Source organism: Panulirus ornatus, chromosome 68 (genome assembly GCF_036320965.1).
Source record: "Panulirus ornatus isolate Po-2019 chromosome 68, ASM3632096v1, whole genome shotgun sequence".
Taxonomy (NCBI): domain Eukaryota; kingdom Metazoa; phylum Arthropoda; class Malacostraca; order Decapoda; family Palinuridae; genus Panulirus; species Panulirus ornatus.
This window is the reverse complement of record NC_092291.1, coordinates 5,861,741-5,877,826: the sequence shown is the minus strand read 5'-3', so window position 1 is coordinate 5,877,826 and position 16,086 is coordinate 5,861,741. Positions and strand designations below refer to the sequence as shown.

The 16,086-nt window shown below is 45.3% G+C and overlaps 1 protein-coding gene across 1 annotated transcript in view; it reads right to left on the bottom strand.

Annotated features, from left to right (window-relative positions):
• SerT (Serotonin transporter) overlaps positions 1–16,086 on the bottom strand; it is a 159,877-nt gene that overhangs the window by 18,452 nt on the left and 125,339 nt on the right. Inside the window, exons 9-10 of the mRNA XM_071659891.1 lie at positions 6,549–6,673; positions 2,388–2,486 (exon numbers count right to left, since the gene is read on the bottom strand). Of these exons, the coding sequence (XP_071515992.1) occupies positions 2,388–2,486; positions 6,549–6,673 (224 nt within the window). The remainder of the gene's footprint in view (positions 1–2,387; positions 2,487–6,548; positions 6,674–16,086) is intronic.

Here is a 16,086-nt window from a genome sequence, read left to right as displayed (position 1 = left end):
TATATATATATATATATATATATATATAGGGGAGAAAGAATACTTCCCACGTATTTCCCTGCGCGTCGTAGAAGGCGACTAAAAGGGGAGGCAGCGGGGGGCTGGAAATCCTCCCCTCTCTTTTTTTTTTCTTTCTAATTTTCCAAAAGAAGGAACAGAGAAGGGGGCTTGGTGAGGCTATACCCTCAAAGGCCCAGTCCCCTGTTCTTAACGCTACCTCGCTAACGCGGGAAATGGCAAATAGTATGAAAGAAAAGAAAGAAATATATATATATATATATATATATATATATATATATATATATATATATATATATATATATATATATATATATATATATATCCTCTTGGTCAATCTTTCCTCACTCATTCTCTCCATGTGCCCAAACCATTTCAAAACACCCTCTTCTGCTCTCTCAACCACGCTCTTTTTATTTCCACACATCTCTCTTACCCTTACATTAGTTACTCGATCAAAGCACCTCACACCACATATTGTCCTCAAACATCTCATTTCCAACACATCCACCCACCTGCGCACAACTCTATCCATAGCCCACGCCTCGCAACCATACAACATTGTTGGAACCACTATTCCTTCAAACATACCCATATATACATATATTTTTTTTTTTTTTTTTTTTTTAATTTTCCAAAAGAAGGAACAGAGAAGGGGGTCAGGTGAGGATATTCCCTCTAAGGCCCAGTTCTCTGTTCTTAACGCTACCTCGCTAACGCGGGAAATGGCAAATAGTATGAAAAAAAAAAAAAAAATATATGTATATATGGGTATGTTTGAAGGAATAGTGGTTCCAACAATGTTGTATGGTTGCGAGGCGTGGGCTATGGATAGAGTTGTGCGCAGGTGGGTGGATGTGTTGGAAATGAGATGTTTGAGGACAATATGTGGTGTGAGGTGCTTTGATCGAGTAACTAATGTAAGGGTAAGAGAGATGTGTGGAAATAAAAAGAGCGTGGTTGAGAGAGCAGAAGAGGGTGTTTTGAAATGGTTTGGGCACATGGAGAGAATGAGTGAGGAAAGATTGACCAAGAGGATATATGTGTCGGAGGTGGAGGGAACGAGGAGAAGTGGGAGACCAAATTGGAGGTGGAAAGATGGAGTGAAAAAGATTTTGAGTGATCGGGGCCTGAACATGCAGGATTGTGAAAGGCGGGCAAGGAATAGAGTGAATTGGATCGATGTGGTATACCGGGGTCGACGTGCTGTCAATGGATTGAATCAGGGCATGTGAAGCGTCTGGGGTAAACCATGGAAAGTTGTGTGGGGCCTGGATGTGGAAAGAGTTGTGGTTTCGGGCATTATTACATGACAGCTAGAGACTGAGTGTGAACGAATGGGGCCTTTGTTGTCTTTTCCTAGCGCTACCTCGCACACATGAGGGGGAGAGGGAGATGTTATTCCATGTGTGGCGAGGTGGCGATGGAAATAAATAAAGGCAGACAGTATGATTTATGTACATGTGCATATATGTATATGTCTGTGTGTGTATATATATATATGTGTACATTGAGATGTATAGGTATGTATATTTGTGTGTGTGGGGGTGGGTTGGGCCATTTCTTTCGTCTGTTTCCTTGCGTTACCTCGCAAACGCGGGAGACAGAGACAAAGCACAATATAATAATAATATATATATATATATATATATATATATATATATATATATATATATATATATATATATATATATATATATATATATAAGAGAGAGAGAGAGAGAGAGAGAGAGAGAGAGAGAGAGAGAGAGAGAGAGAGAGAGAGAGAGAGAGAGAGAGAGAGAGAGAGAGAGAGAGAGAGAGAGAGAGAGAGAGAGAGAGAGAGAGAACTACATAGATACACAGATCCAAGGTCTAAGCAAGGTGGTCCAACCTTTACGCAATATATATATATATATATATATATATATATATATATATATATATATATATATATATATATATATATATATATATATATAAGAAAAAAGCTTCTCTTGTGAGCAGTGGAAGAAACTACACATATTTGCGCTTGTGGATTGGGCGGTTATGTAGAGTCACAAGCCAGACATGTAACGGAGATCAACATGATAAGTAAGATTCCTTGTGAACAGGTCACCCAATCAGCAGGAGCACTCAAGAACATTTGACCAGAGGTGTCTTTGCAAGTAATATAATTACTGAGTATAATAGTAAACTGCAGAGATTGTAAGTGAAATATAATATATACCATACAGTAATATCTATAATGAGACAAGCACTGTGTAATGATAAATGGCACCTGTAAGATAGATATGGCCTTCGTCTGCACCAGGATCTATCCCTGAAAATGTTATGAAATGATGGCCCCTTACTGAGAATAACTGGTTGTATGTAAACAGACCACTTACCGAGCGTGATGAGCATGAGGAAGAAGATGATGGACCAGAAGACAGAACCCGTCATGGTGGCGATGGCTTCAGGGTATACCGTGAACACCAACCCCGGACCTGTGGAACGACACTGGATTTACCGTACTGTTTGCCACATTTGTGAGGCTATAGCACACTGTCTGCCACATTTGTGAAGCTATAGTACACTGTCTGCCACATTTGTGAAGCTATAGTACACTGTCTGCCACATTTGTGAGGCTATAGTACACTGTCTGTCACATTTGTGAGGCTATAGTACACTGTCTGTCACATTTGTGAGGCTATAGTACACTGTCTGTCACATTTGTGAAGCTATAGTACACTGTCTGCCACATTTGTGAGGCTATAGTACACTGTCTGCCACATTTGTGAAGCTATAGTACACTGTTTGCCACATTTGTGAGGCTATAGCACACTGTCTGCCACATTTGTGAAGCTATAGTACACTGTCTGCCACATTTGTGAAGCTATAGTACACTGTCTGCCACATTTGTGAGGCTATAGTACACTGTCTGTCACATTTGTGAGGCTATAGTACACTGTCTGTCACATTTGTGAGGCTATAATACGCTACCACATTTGTGAGGCTATAGTACACTGCCACATTTGTGAGGCTATAGTACACTGTCGCCACATTTGTGAGGCTATAGTACACTGTCGCCACATTTGTGAGGCTATAGTACACTGTCGCCACATTTGTGAGGCTATAGTACACTGTCACATTTGTGAGACTATAGTACAATGTCTTGGAGCTGTACGGTGCATGCGAGGAGACTGTTTAGGCATAATAAACAATGAGTCTAAAATATCGTCAGTGTGTGGGTTGCTATATATCAGGATGTATTCAAGTGAGTGGTTGGGTGATTATATTGTATGCTATATTATAGGTTAATGTGTGGCCACATGTAGGAAACGTTTGGCTGGGTGTAGTGTCACTGAACAGTACGATGTGCTTAGTTGTACCGTAAGGTGTACAATGTGTATAGCTGTAACATACAGCGTACAATGTGCGTAGCTGTAACATACGGTGTACAGTGTGCGCAGCTGTCCCATACAGTGTACTGTACATCAGGTACACTGTTGTTAGGATTATCAAAACGTATCAGGATGTACTAAACAACTATGATTCTCAATATACATGATAGTTAGGGTTCGTCACTATACACCACAACATCTGTGTCATATCGGCAATACAAAAACAGATGGTGAGGGTTCGTCACTATACACCACAACACCTGTGTCATATCGGCAGTACAACAGATGGTGAGGGTTCGTCACTATACACCACAACACCTGTGTCATATCGGCAATACAACAGATGGTGAGGGTTCGTCACTGTATACCACAATACTTGTATCAATACTTTGTCAAAGTTTGTTTTCTACTAACAAACACAAAACGCTCAGATAAAAGCAGTTAAATATAACCAGATAAAAGGAAGATGATATATTCAATCTGTTCATCTTCCCCATGCACTTAACTCTTTGAGCACAACCTTTGTGCATGACGGTATGACCCGTGAGCATGACGTCATATCCCTTAAGGATATTAGCGATACCAGACACGTTTGGTGTTCATCAGTGGTACTAGGCACGTTTGGTGTTCATCAGTGGCACTAGGCACGTTTGGTGTTCATCAGTGGTACTAGGCACGTTTGGTGTTCATCAGTGGCACTAGGCACGTTTGGTGTTCATCAGTGGTACTAGGCACGTTTGGTGTTCATCAGTGGCACTAGGCACGTTTGGTGTTCATCAGTGGTACTAGACACGTTTGGTGTTCATCAGTGGCACTAGGCACGTTTGGTGTTCATCAGTGGCACTAGGCACGTTTGGTGTTCATCAGTGGCACTAGGCACGTTTGGTGTTCATCAGTGGCACTAGACACGTTTGGTGTTCATCAGTGGCACTAGGCAAGTTTGGTGTTCATCAGTGGCACTAGGCACGTTTGGTGTTCATCAGTGGCACTAGGCACGTTTGGTGTTCATCAGTGGTACTAGACACGTTTGGTGTTCATCAGTGGCACTAGGCACGTTTGGTGTTCATCAGTGGCACTAGGCACGTTTGGTGTTCATCAGTGGTACTAGACACGTTTGGTGTTCATCAGTGGCACTAGACACGTTTGGTGTTCATCAGTGGCACTAGGCACGTTTGGTGTTCATCAGTGGCACTAGGCACGTTTGGTGTTCATCAGTGGCACTAGGCACGTTTGGTGTTCATCAGTGGCACTAGGCACGTTTGGTGTTCATCAGTGGTACTAGACACGTTTGGTGTTCATCAGTGGTACTAGGCACGTTTGGTGTTCATCAGTGGCACTAGGCACGTTTGGTGTTCATCAGTGGTACTAGGCAAGTTTGGTGTTCATCAGTGGCACTAGGCAAGTTTGGTGTTCATCAGTGGTACTAGGCACGTTTGGTGTTCATCAGTGGCACTAGGCACGTTCGGTGTTCATCAGTGGCACTAGGCACGTTTGGTGTTCATCAGTGGTACTAGGCACGTTTGGTGTTCATCACTGGTACTAGACACGTTTGGTGTTCATCACTGGTACTAGACACGTTTGGTGTTCATCACTGGTACTAGACACGTTTGGTGTTCATCAGTGGTACTAGGCACGTTTTTGTGTTCATCAGTGGTACTAGGCACGTTTGGTGTTCATCAGTGGTACTAGGCACGTTTGGTGTTCATCAGTGGCACTAGGCACGTTTGGTGTACATCAGTGGTACTAGGCAAGTTTGGTGTTCATCAGTGGCACTAGGCAAGTTTGGTGTTCATCAGTGGTACTAGGCACGTTTGGTGTTCATCAGTGGCACTAGGCACGTTTGGTGTTCATCAGTGGCACTAGGCACGTTTGGTGTTCATCAGTGGTACTAGGCACGTTTGGTGTTCATCACTGGTACTAGACACGTTTGGTGTTCATCACTGGTACTAGACACGTTTGGTGTTCATCACTGGTACTAGACACGTTTGGTGTTCATCAGTGGTACTAGGCACGTTTTTGTGTTCATCAGTGGTACCAAACATATCTAGTGTTCAACAGTGTTACCAGACAAATTTGGTGTAAGAAATTTACCAGACAGTGGTGTTCAATATGTTACCAGACATATCTGGTGTTCAATGGTGTTACCATAAAAACTTGTTGTCAAAGGTTTACCAGACAGTTCATCATTGTTATCAGACAATTTGTGTTCGACGTCGTGATCAGACTGAGTTGGTGTTCAACAGTGTTACTGGACACAATTCGTCTCCAGCATTGTTAACACACAGAGTTACTGTTTACACTGTTACTAGATACAGTTCGTGTTCAACAATGTTACCAGATACTGGTGGTGTCCAAGAGTGTTACCAGACACAGTTGTGTTGAACAGTATTGCCAGACACAATTGTGTTCAACAGTATTACCAGACACTTTTCGAGTTTAGCAATGGTGGTAAGAAATGAGAACCATAGAGGAACATCAGAGAATTACGACGACACATCTGCTCTGGAGTAACAAATTGATAGCGTTTGTGTCAGTCTGGTCCTTAAACGTCTGAAGAAAAACTATGTCCAAGTAATTTACTGGAGTGAAGCGGGGAGGCCAGGCCTGGCCCTACGCTGTCTGAGGCAGAGAGGCCAGGCTTGGTGCTGTTGTGGTTTCCTCGTGTTACCTGTCATTGATGCAGATGTAGTGGTGTTACCTGCTGTTACCAGTTATAGGTGCATGGTACCTGCTGTTACCAGTTATAAGGGCAGGTGTGGTGGTGATGTCACGTTACCTGCTGTTACAAATCATAGGTGCAAGTGAATGGCTGGAGTTTTCGTGTACATTTTCGTGTTGGGTCACGTCATTACAAATCGAGATCACATCTAATTTGGGACCAAGTTTTTGGGATTAAGTATGGAAGTGATGCTGGATCAGGAGTTGTGAGATGTGTCGCGGCAGGTGTTGAGGTAAGTGTTTGGGCAGGTGTTGGAAAAAGTTGTGGGTTAGGTGTTGAGACAGTAGCTGGTGCCGGTCATGGGCAGGTGTTGAGGCAGGTGTTCGATAGGTGTTGAGATAAGTGTTGAGAAAAGTGTCGGTGCAGGTGTTGGGCTATGGCAGTTGTTTTAGGTATAGTGTGACAAAAGAAGCGGCATGAGTGCAGGGAAAACTATCGTTGCTGACCTTCCTCGCCGACCTCGGAGATCAGCTTGTTCTGGACGTTGGCCATGTAGCCCAGCACCGAGAAGATGACGAACCCCGCTAGGAAGCTGGTCAGGCAGTTGATCGATGACGTCAGCAGCGCGTCCCTGATGGTGCGGGAGACTAGGCTCAGTGAGGTAATGTAGCACAGGTATTAAGTGGGGCACTCTGGCAGGGGGCAGTGTGAGGTACTCAGGCAGGGGGCAGTTAATGGGGTACACTTGGATGGAGCAGTTAGTGAGGTACGCTGGCGGGGACGGGGAGGGGGGGGGGGACTAGAGTTAGAAAGGACTATGCCAGGGGGAAGTTGGTGAGGTAGACAGGGCAGGGGGACAGGGTTAGAGGAGACTCTGACAGAGGGGCAGTTAGTGAGGTACACTGGCAGGGGGGCAGAGCAAGTGCACTACAATAGTAAGGGGGGGGGGGGGGCAGAGGAGAGGGTTAATTCGGTGGTGCTGGCGGAGAAGGAAAGTTATGGCGTCAGCGGCAATTGCAGCAAACCTACACAAGCGACAGAGTCAAAGAGGACTTTGGTAGAGGAAAGTCTGGGTAGGACCCTACTAAGGCTTTAGTCAAGGGAGGACAACCATGAGGGAGGGGGGAGTTACGGGAGAACCTTGGTGAGACTTTGATGGACGGATAAGGTGAGGAGATTTTGTTGTTAAGACGGGATGCAAAGGAGGTCAGCTAACTGGGAAGTGGAGGCAAGAGAGATGCTGTTCTGGGGTACGGAGGGGGGCGATACGCTGTACTGGGAAGTGGAGGCAGGAGTTCTGTACGCTGTACTGGGAGGCGAAGGAAGGAAGTAAGCTGTGCTGGGAAGTGAAGGAAGTTGAGGTACAGATCAAGCAGGGCAGCTGGAGGAACGTTAGTAAACGGGGAGCCATGTGTGTACACTGTTGTGCATACAGTCAGGATAAAAGTGGGCTGACGTAAACTGTCATACGTTCAGTAAGAACAATGAGATATGATTTGGGCCTTCTGACCCTAGACCTACTGTTTAGAGATGACGAGAGCTGATGACTGCAAATGACCCCAGACCCGCTGACCACAGCTGACACCAGACCTGTTGACTGCAGTAGGCCCCAGTCCCTGCTGACTACAGCTGACTTCAGACCTGCTGAAAACTGTTGACCCCAGACCTTCTGACTACACCTGACCCCAGACCTGCTGACTATAGCTGACCTCATACATAACGACAACAGTTGACCACAAACTTACAGACCACAGCTGACCCAAGACCAGCTGACCACAGTGACCACAGACCTACTTATCACAGCTGACCGTAGAGCTACTGAGTACAAATGACCACAGATCTACAGCTGGCCCTGGACCTATGGACTGCAGTTGACCAGAGAGTTGCTGACTGTAGCTGACCACAGACCTGCTGAGTGCAGTTAACCAGAGATATAATGACCACAGTTGACCGATGAATCACAGACCTGCTGACAACAGCAAACCATAAATTTGCTGACCACAGTTGACCACAGACCTGCTGACTATACGTGACCTCACCTGCTGACTACATGCGACCACAGACATACTGACTATAGCTAACTACAGATCTACTGACCGTTATTATCCACAAACATACCAACTACAGCTGACTACAGACCATGGGACTACAACTGACCACAAACCTAACTACAGCTGACCCCAGACCTATCGACTACATTTGACCACAGACCTGCTGAAAAAGATTAACAACAGACCTGCATGCTACAAGTGACCACAGAACTGCTGATTACAGCTAACCTGACTACAACTGCATCAAAAGGTATTCTTGTGGCTATCAAGCAGCAGATGCAAACAGCTTAGACCAGGTGTGACCAGCCTAGATCAGGTGTGACCAGCCTAGATCAGGTGTGACCAGCCTAGATCAGGTGTGACCAGCCTAGATCAGGTGTGACCAGCCTAGATCAGGTGTGACCAGCCTAGATCAGGTGTGACCAGCCTAGATCAGGTGTGACCAGCCTAGATCAGGTGTGACCAGCCTAGATCAGGTGTGACCAGCTTGGATCAGGTGTGACCATTCTAGACCAGGTGGGTGTGGGAGGTTATCAGCATACATGGAGAGTTGTCGGTAGGCGTGAAAAATCTCCAGTAGGCTCGAAAAGTCGTCAGCTGGCGAAAGAATTCGTCAGCAGGGATGGAAGGTCGTCAACATGCACGGGAGGTCGTCCGTAGCCGTGGGAGGTCGTCAGCAGGCGCCGCGTAAGAGAGAAGACATTAATGGTAGGTCGCGGATGGGGGAGGTGGTGGCATCCGCGAGGAGCCTCCTCACTGGGCAGGCCGGTGCGTGGCTTATTGGTCTCATTGTGAGAACAGCGCTGGCACGGAGGGGCAGCAGGAGCGCCGGTGGGAAGACAGAGGAAGACTTAAGGCATGGGAGTGGAGAGAGAGAGAGAGAGAGAGAGAGAGAGAGAGAGAGAGAGAGAGAGAGAGAGAGAGAGAGAGAGAGAGAGAGAGAGAGAGAGAGAGAGAGAGAGAGAGAGAGAGAGAGAGTATACGAACGGCATTACGAGTAAGAACAGGAAAAGAGGATCGACGATAATTAGATTCATTGGCGCATAACAAGGACAGGGGAGGGAGGGAGGGAGGGAGGGAGGGAGGGAGGGAGGGAGGGGAGGAGTGATGGAGGAGGAGAGTGGTGTAGGAAGAGAGTGGTGGAGGGGGAAAGTGATAGATAAAGAGAATGGTGGAGAGGGAAAGTGGTGGAGGGAGAGAGTGGTGTAGGGAGAGAGTGGTGGATGGGGAGAGTGACAGATGAAGAGAATGGTGGAGAAGGAAAGTGGTGGAGGGAGAGTTGTGTAGGGAGAGAGTGGTGGAGGGGGAGAGTAGTGAATGGGAGAGTAGTAAACGGGAAGAGTGGTGAAGGGAGAAAATGGTGGAGAGGAGAACAATGGAGGGGGAAAATGGTGCAGGGGAAGAGTGGTGGGGGAAAAACTGGTGGATAGGCAGTAGTGAATGGGAATGGTGGAGGGGAGATACGGGGAAAGAGTGATGGGAATAGGAGAGTGGTGGAGGGCAAGAGAGTGGCGGAGGGGGAGAGTGGCGAAGGGGGAGAATGGCGGACGGGGAGAATGGCGGAGGGGGAGAGTGGAGACCGGGAAGAGAGTTTCCTCCTCAGCATCACGACACCACAGGTGAGAGGCGGACGGCGCCACCTGCGGATCACAGGGAGGACAAGTGGTGCACCTTAGGAGGCGGGCCAGCCACTTGAGCAATACAGGTGGTGACTTATGATAGCAAACACACACCAACTGCCGGCCTCCCTTTAGTGGCGGCCAGGAGCCCGCAGGAGCACCACGGGACGAGTCCTCAACACACACACACACACACACACACACACACACACAACGTAATTGCCCTTAGCGTAACTAGCTAACTAGGTAGTTATCTAGCCTTATCCTGAAGCTAGTTTTGTTATCCCAACGACCAATTACCCCCCAAACAAGGGAGGAGCGTGACCTTAACGAGGCCCTCCCACCGCTGATTGACCACTATACTCTGTCAGTGTGTCGTCAATGTTCACAACACCCCGTCCCCAGGCCTTCTGCACCACCACAAGTATTACGGATAGGAAGCGACCGTGTCATCCTACACGGGCACTCTGCTGTGACAGTTCATCTAATAGCACCCAAGGTGAGGTGGCACTGAGGGAGCCCTACAGCTCTCACCCTGGACGAGGGCGCTCCACACCCTCTAGTTGAGTCATCCGAGGCAGGGAGGGCTAAGCACTCACTCTCCAGCATCCTGTTGTTCTTCCACCCAGGCTTTAGTTTCCGTCCACACTTCTGCCTCGAGGAGAACTTTTATAGTTTAGGGCCAATGTTTTTCAATTCAGGGCCAACGTTTAATAATCAGCATGGCGGCCTCCGTGGAGTGTGGGAGGAGAAGCCAGTCGTCCGTGCCTTGAGTGTGGTGGTAGACAGGAGAGGCTAAGCGACTGTAACTCACGTGTGGTGGCAGACAGGAGAGGCTAGATGCCTGTAACTCACGTATGGTGATAGACTGGAGAGGCCAGGCGCCTCTACTTCCCGTGTGGTGTTAACTTCATCAGGAACTGCAACCATATATATATATATATATATATATATATATATATATATATATATATATATATATATATATAATGCGATGGAGGTTTCATTCACGAACGAAAGGCCGGGTCTAAATTGAAATATAAAGAGGATTATGAAAGGGAAAAAGAAGAGACAAAGGAAAATATGCACGAATTTTTGGAAATTGAAAAAAATTTTCTTTTTAAATGTGCCCGGTCATTGTTGTTAGGAAAGACATGAGAGGGTAGAGAGTTCCAAAGCTTCGAGGTATAGGGAAAGAAACTGATATCAAATTGGCCCACACTTGAGTTGCCAACGGCCACACAGTAACCATGTGACGCAGCAGCTTGTTGAGTATTGCGTGCTCTAGCTGGAGGTGGGGATACACAATCACCCAGTTTTGGGGAACAAAAACCAAAGTAATACCTACAGAAGAGGGAAAGTTAATAAAAATTACGGAGTGGGGCAAGATGGTCAAGTTTTGAAGTTAGCTTGGGAAAATTCTAAGCCGGACCACTTTTGACTTAATTCTGTCAAGTAAGGATGCAGACCTAGAACCTAGAACCACTCCAGATGTGACAGCCGTACTCCACATAAGGCCGGATTATTTGTATAAACGGAGCAGCTGTTCAGAAGAAAAATTTCGACATCTAAACACGACTCCCAGTTTCTTAGCTATTGCCGTAATGTTTGGTTTCCAATATAGATTGGATGTTACAGTAACACTAAGTATTTGTTGAGTCAAGAGAAAGGAAATATGTGAGGAATTTTCGATAGAGTTATGGGTAGAAAATAACTCTTGGAGGCATTAGACTTAACCAAATTTCGCTTACCTCACTGAGATATCCTGTCCAAGTATGAATTTATTGAGGAAGCTGTGTCGAGGCAAGATGCAGATCGAGTGAGAGAAGCAGAAATGAAGGATGTGGATGAGTGCAATGTTAATTCGTCAACGTAAGAGTGTATTTACCTACTTGTCGAAGAAATGAAATCGTTGTAAAAAGGAGAAAAAGGTTAGGGGACAGGAAAGAACCTTGAGAAACAGGGGTAGGCTGATCAATTAACAACCACGGAGATAGATCGGTCAGAGGAATCTAGATACGAAGGAGCAACGTGAGGGAGGGAAGCCAAAAAGAGGGGAGCTTAGAGATGAGACCCCGATGCCACGCGCTGTCAAAAGTTTGGATATGTCAAGGGCAACTACATAGGATTCCCCAAAATATCTTAGGGATGATGACTAGACATTAGTAAGATGGGAAAGAATATCACCAATGGATTTCGCCTTACAAAAGCAATACTGGTGATCAGAGAGAAGACTGTGAGATTTATGATAATTGAGGATATGGGAGTTGAGGAAGGATTCACAGGCTTTGAATATGGTAGATTTCAAGGCGAAATAACGATAGTTATAGGGTTTAGAACAGTTACCCTACTTTAGGATGGGAAATATCAACACCTCCTTCCAAGAAAGGGAAAAGTTCTGGTTTATGAACAGAAACAGAACAGACGAGCAAGCACAGGTACAAGTTCAGAGGCATACTCTTTCAGTACACGGGGATGGATGTCATCAGAACTATAAGCCTTGCTTGTGCGCAGAGAAAATCTCTTCTCGGACAGTACGAAAAGAGATTACAGGAAGGTGCATAGGGTTAGTAAGAGGAGCGGGGGGGGGGGGGGGGGGGGGGGGGGGGGGGGGTGATGTTAGTTTTATCCAAAGCATTGTTACATGAGAAACGGGAACCAAAGATAATTGTTTGTCTGCGGAAGAGACAGCTATAGTACCCGTCAGAACAGAAAAATGAGAGAGAAATAGCGCAACTGTTGTTATCGATACCCTCAGCTAGAGATCGGAAGACCTATCAGTGGATGAGAAGGAGAGGTTATCACACTTCTTTAAATAAAGGAACGCCTTGGCTTCATGGATAACTTACGGTGATTTCGTGGTGTAGAGTATCCTCCCAAATGTAATGTTTGGGTAGAGTAGTTCGGTCATTAGTGACATGTTATCAGCCACTGTCGGACGCCTGCGTTTGTCTGGTGCATCGGTTACATTTTGTCTTCAACAAGACACTAATGCAGGCGGTCATCCTCTTGAGGCATCAGGCCTTCTACCTCAGATGACTGCTACAGTCCTGCACGTTTTTAAGGACGGATCTCCCAACCCTGCTTGATTACGTGACATTTATCAGTAACCTCCACTAGCCAGTTTTCACCTCAGTTCACATGACAATAGGACCAACTACGTATCTTATTCAACTTCAGAGATGCGGAAACATGACAGATAATTTCTCAAAAAATAGACCGCTATCTCAACGCTGAAAAAAATACTGAGATCAAAACCTTTTCTTTCCCTCCCTGAGAGGTTGACGGTGCGCCTCACTAGCACCATCAGTAACTCGCGTCCCCAGTAGGACCTCGACGGACAAAAGCCAATACGTCCTGTGAACTAACACCTGACGTTCCCAGAACCCTGAGAAGGTGGCTCACGTGGAACCCTGGCTCACGGTGGGGGAGGTGTGTGGCTCCCGATGGATCTTGGCTCACGGTGGGGGAGGTGTGTGGCCCCCGATGGATCGAGGCTCACGGTGGGGAAGGTGAGTGGTTCCCGATGGATCGTGGCTCACGGTGGGGGAGGTGAGTGGCTCCTGATGGATCATGGCTCACGGTGGGGGAGGTTGATGGCTCCCGATGGATAGTGGCTCGCGGTGGGGGAGGTGTGTGGCTCCCGATTGATCGTGGCTCACGGTGAGGGAGGTACTTGGCTCCCGATGGATCGTGGCTCACGGTGGGGGAGTCGTGTAACCCTGTTTGAGAAGTTCTTCCTCCTGATGACGCAATGCTGGGAGCTGGGAGAGGAACAAGTTATTGAGCGCGCTGTACCAACCTAACTAATTACTGCCGGAACACGAGCCATCCATCACAACATATGCCAACTCCACATTCATGTGTTAATCTCTGTTTATATTTTGGTTTTTATCAGCTTCTGTTGTACGACCGTGGGAGATGGTCGGAGGCGGACTTTCAGGTGGAATATTCAAAGGTCTGGAGGTGGACCTTCGGATGAAACTACAAGAGGTCTGGTGTTAGACCTTTAGGTGGGACCACCAAAGGCGGAACTCGAGGTGGATGCACCAGAGAACTGGAAGTGGATCTTATACCATCATGCTAACCTCCTCGCTAACTGCTTCAAGGACGAGGTACTTTTGATGATATTTCTTAGTAATGATGATATAAAACAATAACAGCAATGATACTACCAACAGTAATACTAATCACATTGTTACAGTCATCATAGCTTTAGACATCATGGCTTTGGTCATCATAGCTTTGGTCATCATGTCTTTGGTCATCATAGCTTTAGTCATCATGGCTTTGGTCATCATAGCTTTAGACATAGTGGCTTTGGTCATCATAGCTTTGGTCATCATAGCTTTAGTCATCATGGCTTTGGTCATCATAGCTTTAGTCATCATGGCTTTGGTCATCATAGCGTTAGTCATCATAGCTTTAGTCATTAGAGCTTGACGAATAACACAATAATGATGAACTTGAGAAACAACACAGTAATGATGAACTTGACGAAGCAACACAGTAATGATGAACTTGACGAAACAACACACTAATGAGAAACTTGACGAAGCAACACAGTAATAATAAACTTGGTAAGCAACACAGAAATGATGAACTTGAGAAGCAACACAATGATGAAGAACTTGACGAAACGACACAATAATGAGGAACTTGACGAAGCAATACAGAAATGATGAACTTGACGAAGCAACACAGTAATGATGAGCTAAGGAAGCAACACAGTAATGATGAACTTGACGAAGCAACACAGTAATGATGAACTTGACGAAGCAACACAGTAATAATGAACTTATGGAAGCAACACAATAATGATGAACTTGACGAAGCCGCACAGTAATGATGAACTTGACGAAGCAACACAGTAATGATGAACTTGACGAAGCAACACAATAATGATGAACTTGACGAAGCAACACAGCAATGATGAACTTGACGAAGCAACACAATAATGATGAACTTGACGAAGCAACACAGTAATGATGAACTTAAGAAGCAATACAATAATGATGAAATAGGGGAGCAACACAGTAATGATGAACTTGACGAAGCAACACAGTAATGATGAACTTGACGAAGCAACACAGTAATGATGAACTTGACGAAGCAACACAATAATGATGAACTTGACGAAGCAACACAATAATGATGAACTTGACGAAGCAGCACAGTAATGATGAACTTGGGAAGCAGTACAATAATGATGAACTTGACGAAGCAACACAGTAATGATGAACTTGACGAAGCAACACAATAATGATGAACTTGACGAAGCAAACACAGTAATGATGAACTAGGGAAGCAACACAGTAATGATGAACTTGACGAAGCAACACAGTAATGATGAACTTGACGAAGCAACACAATAATGATGAACTTGACGAAGCAACACAATAATGATGAACTTGACGAAGCAGCACAGTAATGATGAACTTGACGAAGCAACACAGTAATGATAAACTTGACGAAGAAACACAATTAATGATGAACTTGACGAAGCAACACAGTAATGATGAACTTGACGAAGCAACACAGTAATGATGAACTTGACGAAGCAACACAGTAATAATGAACTTGGGAAGCAACACAGGTAATGATGAACTTGGGAAGCAATACAATAATGATGAACTTGACGAAGCACACAGCAATGATGAACTTGAGGAAGCAACACAATAATGATGAACTTGACGAAGCAACACAGTAATGATGAACTTGGGAAGCAATACAATAATGATGAATTTGACGAAGCAACACAGTAATGATGAAATTGACGAAACAACACAGTAATGATGAACTTGAAGAAGCAACACAGTAATGATGAACTTGACGAAGCAGCACAGTAATGATGAACTTGACGAAGCAACACAATAATGGTGAGCTTGACGAAGCAACACCGTAATGATGAACTTGGGAAGCAAATGCAATAATGATGAATTTGACGAAGCAACACAATAATGACGAACTTGACGAAACAACACAGTAATGAGGAACTTGACGAAGCAACACAGTAATGATGAACTTGGGAAGCAACACAGAAATAATGAACATGATGAAGCAACACAGTAATGATGAACTTGACGAAGTAAAACAATGATGGGGAACTTGACGAAACAACACAATAATGAGGAACTTGACGAAGTAACACAATAATGTTGAACTTGACGAAGTAACATAATAATGATGAACTTGGGAAGCAACACAATAATGAACTTGAAGAAACACAGTAATGATGAACGTGGGAAGCAATACAGTAATGATGAACTTGATGAAGTAACACAGTAATGATGAACTTGAGAAGCAATACAATAATGATGAACTTGACGAAGCAACACAGTAATGATGAACGTGGGAAGCAATACAGTAATGAT